This window comes from Mandrillus leucophaeus, unplaced genomic scaffold (genome assembly GCF_000951045.1).
Source record: "Mandrillus leucophaeus isolate KB7577 unplaced genomic scaffold, Mleu.le_1.0 Scaffold2, whole genome shotgun sequence".
In the NCBI taxonomy this organism is placed as follows: domain Eukaryota; kingdom Metazoa; phylum Chordata; class Mammalia; order Primates; family Cercopithecidae; genus Mandrillus; species Mandrillus leucophaeus.
This window is the reverse complement of record NW_012102031.1, coordinates 6,182,626-6,190,472: the sequence shown is the minus strand read 5'-3', so window position 1 is coordinate 6,190,472 and position 7,847 is coordinate 6,182,626. Positions and strand designations below refer to the sequence as shown.

The 7,847-nt window shown below is 54.0% G+C and overlaps 1 protein-coding gene across 2 annotated transcripts in view; it reads right to left on the bottom strand.

Annotated features, from left to right (window-relative positions):
* Nucleotides 1–5,435: 5,435 nt before the first annotated feature.
* IL2RB (interleukin 2 receptor, beta) overlaps nucleotides 5,436–7,847 on the bottom strand; it is a 48,823-nt gene continuing 46,411 nt past the window's right edge. For both annotated transcript variants that reach the window (XM_011978919.1, XM_011978920.1), the window contains exon 10: nucleotides 5,436–7,479. In XM_011978919.1, the coding sequence (XP_011834309.1) occupies nucleotides 6,727–7,479 (753 nt within the window). In that variant the 3' untranslated portion in view covers nucleotides 5,436–6,726. The remainder of the gene's footprint in view (nucleotides 7,480–7,847) is intronic.

The following is a 7,847-nucleotide window of genomic DNA, read 5'->3' as shown; positions in this document are numbered from 1 at the left end:
GTACCACCATGCCTGGCTAATTTTTTGTGTATGTTTTTTGTAGACAGAGGGTCTCACCATGTTGGCCAGCCTGGTCTTGAACTCCTGGGTTCAAGGGATCCTCCCACCTGGACCTCCCTAAGTGCCGGATTACGGGTGTAAGCCACCACACCCTGCCATGTTCAATTATTTCTTTCATCCTCACGACAGTCCTGGTATTGTCCCCTTTTACAGATGAGAAAACCGAGGCACAGAGAAGCTTAGGTATTTGTCCAAAGTCACAGCTGATAGGCAGCAGGGCCAGTACTTAACCCAGGCTGTGGGGCATCAGAGTTAGGGCTATCACCAGTACACCACACTGCCCCAAGGCGGTCACAAAGGCTGAAAGGGTAGAACAAAGGGGGCTTTATTCACTGCTGGATCTCCAGCACCATGGCTTGCACATACTAGGCCCTCCTAAATGTCTGTTGAATGAATAAATGAATGAATGAACAATTCCTTCCTCTTCTAAGAATGATCCTCAACCAGCTATCCAAAACCAGCTGAATTCTGGCTCAGCCTGTCTTGCTAAAGCCCCACACAGCATTCCACAATTCCTCCACACCGAGGGAGGGCTGTGATCAGCTGGTCTACTCATGTGTGTCCTCCAGAGTCACTCCTTCCGGGACAAGGCTGGAGACTCTTTGTGGACCGAGCAGTAGCCGGCCTCCTCTCTGTGGCCAGTACCCGGTATGAGGCCAGGCACATAGAGGAATGGGAGATGAGACATCGTCTGCCAGCTCCGCTCCTCCCTCCCTCTGCATCCTGGCTTCCTGGAATCATAGACCGGGCACTCCCCCTCCACTACCCGACCTGCGTCTCTCACCACTCAGCGCTTCCTGCCTCACTTTCTGCCAGGCTCTGTGATGGGAGCCTCAAGTGTGTCATAGCCCTGGTGGTGGAAAATGTCTCTAAGCAAGTCAGCCTAGGGGATGTCCCAGGCCTGTCACAGGTGCTGGTGGTGAGCTCACATTTAATCAACACTCCCTCCCCCACTACCGAATGCACTGTGTGGCCCGGGACATGGCACCGCCATCCCCTCAGGGCCTCAGGGCCTCCGGGCCTCAACTGAGGAACAGGACTCAGAACCTCTGTCATTCCTATCTTGTGAGGTCACTGTGTGATTGTATGAGATACCAAGGGTTCACACACTTTGGAGCTGTAAGGAGCTGTGCCATGTGGGTACTAAATATTGCCTGGGTTCAACTCCTTGCTCCACTGCATTCTAGCTGTGTGATCGTGGGCAAGTCACTTGACCACTCTGAGCCATAGGCTTAGCTAGAAAATGGGCTAAGAATAGTACCTCCCTCGTGGCATTTGTTTAAGGATCCAGTGAGTTAAGGATCCTTCTAGCGAGTGGAAGGATCAATGTGCTTAGAACAGAGTCTGACGCATCTAAGTACTCAATACCTGCAGACTTTGAAGACCGAGAACATTCCACAGTGGCTCTCACAGATCCTTGACCCCAAAGCTGTCCACCCCCCACTGCCTGTTGATAAAGCCCGAATTGTTAAATCGTGGCTGCTAATCTACAAGAACAATTCCTCTCTCTTCCAAACACCATCCTCAATCAACTATATCCCAAACTAGCTGAGTACCAGCTGAGCCGCCTTGCTAAAGCGTAACCCAACATTCCACCCTCCTTCCCCAATTAGAAGGTCCTTTCAGACTGTTCTTGTGCCTGGCTTTTCTGACTAAAGGCTTGAGCTAATGGGGCTCTATCTGATGTTCTTCCAAAGCTATTAGTATCACCCTTAGATCCCTAGAATCTAGCCCAGGGTCTGACTCACGGCACAACAGTTGGTTATAACAGAGGTAGCTCAGGACGGGGACAGGAGGAGGAAGTAATCTACTCTACTTGGGGGCAAATCAGAGGGCCTACCAGAAGCAGAGATGCTTGAGTGGGGTTCTGAGGGATGCATAGGAACCTGAGGGCAGATTGTTTGGGTGGCAGGGCTACTTCAAACCCAGGATCAGCTGGTGCCAGGCAAATGAGTCAGTTGCAGTCCCTACTCTCATCCCCACCCCCAAACCCCAGCACCAACACCTGACGTGAAATACACGTAGTCCAGGCCTTAAGCCATATTCCACGTGGCACCTGGAACCACAGAATGTCAGGGCTAGGAGAGCACTTAGAAATCATCCACTCTGCCTGCCCAATTCATAGATGGGGCAACTGAGGCATAAGAGCTGATGGGACCTCCCCAGAGTCCCCCAAGTCATGGAGGATCACATTAAGGGCCTCAGCCATTATCCTGAAAATGACAGTGGGTCACTGGAGGTTTAGCAAGGATGGGGTGTGGCCAGATATGACCCTTAGCCAGATCAGCCTGGCAGGGCTCAGAGGTGGAAGGATCAGAGGGGCAGGCGGCCCTGGGGACAGGCAAACCGAGGAGGAGGCTGAGCAGGAATACGAGTGACGGTTTCAGGTCTGTGGCACAGGGGTCACCAGGGTAGGGGTGGGAGCAACCAGTGAAATGCTGGCCCAGAGGGACACTGGACCAGCTTGGAGTGTGGAGGCAGCAGGAGGGGCCCAGTTACGGAGGAGGAGGAGGAGGGGGTAAGACCACCTCGGCCTCACCAAAAAGCATCGCCCTCAGCCTCCTCTCCTGGCCACCGCTCTGCCCCATCGACCTGCCAAGCTATCAGAGGGCTTTGCTTTTTCTCCCACAATCACAGTCATGGATCGTGACATCTTTTTCCCCCCTAAGTTGACTGCCAGGAAGCTGAGAATGAAATTTTAGTAGGTCTTTTCCCATCAGTATAATTATCCCCTAAGTAGCCTTCTATATGCTAAGGGCCGAAAGCTCTGGAGTCAGATGTACCTGAGTTTGAATCCTGGTGCTACCAACCATCAGCTGCATTTCTCCACCTCCCTGGGCCTGTTTCCTAATCGGCAAAATGGGGAATAAAGTACCTGCTTCTCGAGGCTGTTTCGGGATGATGAGAGACGACGCCCAGGCCATGCTGGCACAATGTGTACAGTGGAAGTATTGGTTCTCTTGCCCCTTCTTACTGTCCTCCTTGGTCTTTTTATTTCAGCTGTCAGTAATGAGGAGGACAGTGGTGGGTGATTCTTCCTAGATCTGGGCCTACACTTTCCACCATAATTTACTTCGGAAATGCAGGCACTGGAAGTTGCTTCGAATGAGAGATGGGAATTAGGGGAACGGGGGAAGCAAAGGAACAAATCTAGTTCAACAAAGAGGAAACATGAGAGGCTGAAAGGCTCCCCCACCACCTCTCCTCCTTTTTCTCTTACCCACCAGATCTGCCCTGGCTCCTGGCTGCCTCCTGCTTCCCGCTCCACACCTGATGGTTCTCCAGGGCCCCAGCGGCTGCCTGGTCCCCAGCTGGTGCCGCTCCTGTCTCCTGAATCTGACCCAGGCCCCTCCTGCAATCTGACCACCACCCCTGCCACCAGCTGCTTCCTCTTTGTCTCCTCTCCCAAGATCCTCACTCGGATGCACACTGAGCATGAAACACAGTGACCGCTGGCCCATCCCTCCATCTGCACCTGGCATAAGGTGACCCTGACTCTGCTTTCTGCCAGCTCAAGTCTCTCACCAGACATGGTGGGGACACCTGGGCTCCCTGGGCTTGCCTCTCACAGCTCCCTCTCAGCTTTCCAGTCTCCATCCTCTCAGCTTCAGTTTTCCCTGCCTGGGAAATCGGAGTTGGGAAACATAAGAGCTCCTTTTGTGTTAGGAACCTGAGGAACTATATGGTCCAGAGAAGTCATCAGTTATCAGCTGTGACCACCTGGGGCCTGCCTATAGCACAGCATTGCAGAATCTGAAGCTGCACCCAGGCTCTGCAAGAGGAGGGCTGTGTTCAATTAGAAATGTCTGCCGTGCATGGGTGCAATTGATTAGCAATGTCTGCCGTAAGTGTGGATTTATGAATGCCAGGAATTGCCATCCATGGTCTGGTCCAACTTTTATCAGGACACTATCTGTCATCTATCTATCTATCTGGAGGGACAGAGGGAGAGACAGAGAAAGAGAGAGAGAGAGGGATCCGTCATCAAGTGCAATACTTCCCCAGGCATAGACTTGTGGGATATGAGCTGATACCTGGACACAGAATATGACAGACAGTCCTGACTCCTATTAGTGAAGAAGATATTCCCTTTACAATCCTTTTCCTTTCTCTCAAGGAGGAAGTTTGCATTTGGCCCTGGGATGTCTTTAACAGCTCCCCAACAGCTTCTCATTTCTCCTTTAAGAGACAACAGGTTTACCGCAGGCAATGAATATCAACACTATTTTGCTGCATTGTACTTATTTTGTACAGTTACCTTTTATTTATAGCGAAAATCTTTTTTTCATTTACAGAGTAACATGAAGATTCTTCTTTAAATAAATGTATTTCAACAAAAATGAATTGACTTAAAGAAAAAATATTAAGAAAATAATCACAAAGATGGTACACACAGACCATTGAAAGATACGGATGTATACATACATATATCACAAATGATTAAGACTTAAAAAAATATAACCCTCCCAAGAAGTGGGAGCCTCCCAAAGTGGAGCAGGCAAATACAATTTCCATTTGGGGGGATAAGGAAACTGACTTGCAGAGAGGTTTAGTATGTACCTGAGTTTGAATCCTGGTGCTACCAACCATCAGCTGTGTTTCTCCACCTCCCTGGGCCTGTTTCCTAATTGGCAAAATGGGGAATAAAGCACCTGCTTCTCAAGGCTGTTTCCAGATGATGAGAGATGACGCCCAGGCCATGCTGGCACAGAACACACAGCAAAGGTGTGGAGCCCCTTGGGGTCTGAAACATTCAGGACCCTATGGCAGGAGGTGAGACTGTCCCATAATTAAGCTCTTTTCAAGGCACAGACCCAAGACTCAGACAACCCCAAGAAAAGGGAGTTTATTTTGGATATAAAGGCAACAGGAATCCTGACCAAATGGTCGGCAGCCCTCTCGGCAGTAAGTATTTTTGTTTTGGGAGCCCAGGGTCCTCTGCTTAGTGGCTCAACGCTTGTCTACCTTTTCCAGGGAGCCTCGTCCACAAGCACCTGCACCCACGGGCCTCCCTCCCTGAGTTCAAACGCCTGAGACAGAGATGATCTGATTGGCTGGTTCAGGCCGGGGCTACCTGATTGGACAGAGCTTGGTGCCAAGCCCCCTCATAGGCTGCTGGTCAGCCTGTGGGGGCGTGTGGTCAGGTGCCCAATCAGTTATGAGCAGGGCCTATAAGTGCAGGTGCTTGAGGGCTGCCAGGTCAGAGTTAGCTGGGACTGGGTCACTGTCCTGCTGGGATAGAAGGTTGTCTGAGCCATTGCAATGTTATCTGCCTGAGGCAGAGGAAAGATAAGTGGAGGGGTCGTGGTGGGGGTCACGAGAAGGAAGGGGCCAGTTGTGTGAGAGGGGGAGGACTGCAAGGTGGAGGGTGAGCCCCTTGCAGTAGGGGGCATGCCAGACCTAATGGGCATGGGACTCTGGCTCTCTGTGTGACTGTCATGTGCAGGGAGCCCAGACGAGGTGGTGCCAGGTAATTAATTCATTCATCCAGGGTATACCATGGGCCACTGGGCACTGTGTCTGGGGCAGTGAAAAGATGATGAGGCCCTGCCCTGTGAAGCTGCCCTTCTGAAGGCCAGTGTGCCAGCCCCTGAGCTGCAGAGGAGACTCTCCGGTGGAGGGGGAGTGGGAGGTCCCAGGCCTGGCAGCATCAGGGCCCACCACTAGAAGGGGACTGCTGCCCGGGCCTCAGACTCCAGGGTTTACTCTCCAGCAGCTTCTCTTGTGGGTCTGTGAAGTCACTGTGGGAAGATGCAGCAGGCGTCCACTTTGTGGGGGCATCTGTGCCCATACTTGGGCCCCAGCATTAAGGATGCAGCAGCCAAGCACTCTGAGGTCTCAGAGATCCCAAGGGAAGAGTAACAGGGCCTCTTTCTCCAGGCGCCCTGGGTCCCTGACAGCTTCTCCCTCCAGCGCTGATGCTAGAAGTTTCTGGCAGATTAAGGGAGGCAGTGCTTCCCTCCAGGGGAAGCAAAACCAGCATTTGAGGGGTCAGGGAAGTTTATCACCCAGATAAGGGGGAGAGCACAGCAGGCCCAGGGAATAGCGCATGCAACAGAGGGGATGTGAGGGAGCTCCGAGTGGCTCAGGAGGATGGTAGGAGGACTGCAGAAGGGGCTGTCCCCGCACGACACCGGAGGTGCAAGTACCGGGCTGAGAAATGGGGCTGAGGGCAGTGGGGCCTGTGCAAGGTTTTGAACCGAGGAGGAGCATGGCCATATTTGGGTTTTGGAAAGCACATTCAGGCTGCCCTGTGGAGGTGGAGGGGAGGGGAGGAGGCTGGGGTCGAAAACCCAGGGAGGAGGTCAGGGCAAGGAGCCCTGGAGAGCTGTGAGGACTGATACTGGTGAATAGCTGCAGGGCTGGAGAGGAATGATGCTTCAGAGCCTAAACTCGTGGGACTCTGTGATTAAAGAGGGAGTTGGGGAATTACCGCCCCTCTGCAACACACACAGTTCCTGGCTCGGGCAGCAGGACCAGGGAGCAGCAATGGAGGTTTGGAAATGGATGGGCCAAGTGTGCAGGACTGGGTGGGGGCCATCTGGGTGGAGACATCCAGCGGCAACTGGACACTGAGTGTCCTCATCAGTGCACTAAATACCCTCGACAGGGTCCTCCTCAGGCTCGGCACAGAGCAGGCAGCTGCCTGCCTCCCTGGCCATCTGTCTACACCAAGTGAGTTGGGTCCTGATCCTGGAGTTCTTGGAGGGACAAGTAAGCATCAGTGTTCAGGGGCAGGCGAGCATTAAAGGCCCTGACCTCCCCCTGCCCAGGAGGTCTCGCCCAGGGGAAACTGAACGGCTCCCTGGGGCCAGGGTCAGGGACCTCCTCTCCAGCCTCTCGAAGCACCAGCTCAGGGCGTGGCTGAAAATCCACCAGGTCTGGGACTCCTGGGGTGGGAGGCCCCAGGGGCTGGGGGTCCCAGTCTCTGGGGACTCTCTCCTGCAGGGAAGGGGGTAGCCTCTCTTCACCAGCCCCGCTGCCCCCAGGGGCAGTGCTTGGGGGGCTGGGGCCACCAAGGAGACTTGGGGAGAAGAGCAGCAGGTCATCCCCGGAGGGGAAGGTGCAGTAGGCATCGTCCTCCGCTGACAGAGGCCACAGGGGTTGAGGGGAAGACTCTGTGGGTGCGTCGGCCCCACCCTCATCAGGCTCTTCCTCTGCGCAGGGGTCATAAGTAAAGTACACCTGGCAGGCCTCTATCTCCAAGGCATCCGGGAGGTGGAAGAAGAAGTAACCCTGGTTGGTGAAGCAGCTGGTCAGTGAGCGGTTGCTGCTTAAGCATGAGGGCTCAGGCACCTTGTCCTGCTGCAGGAGCAGCTGTGTCACCTTGTCCCTCTCCAGCACTTCCAGTGGCGAGATCTCAGGCGCCAGGCCACCAGGGCTGAAGGACGATGAGGGGAAGGGCGAGGAAAGCCACTTCTGGCGGGAGAAAGGCAGGGGGTGGGTGAGTGGGGTCTTCCTTCACCTTCCTTCACCCTCCACTCCTTCCTCTGGATTCTCAGCAGCTCCTAACTCCTCCTCCTGAAGCAGTTGGCCCAGGGATGCCCCCTCCAGGAAGCCCTCCCTGACTATAGCCCCGTACTCCCCCAACTCACCTACTGGCTTGGGGAGCCCTCTGGGCCACCAGCCCAGGGAGACTGCCTGACCCACAGTCCAGCATAGGCCTGCCTGGCTCCCAGTAGTGCCCAGGAATGTTTGCTTGCTGAAGAGTGACTGTTTATTGGACACCTGCTGTGAGCCTGGCACTGTTCTAGATGCAGGGGACCGAGGAAAGCAGAGAATCCTCA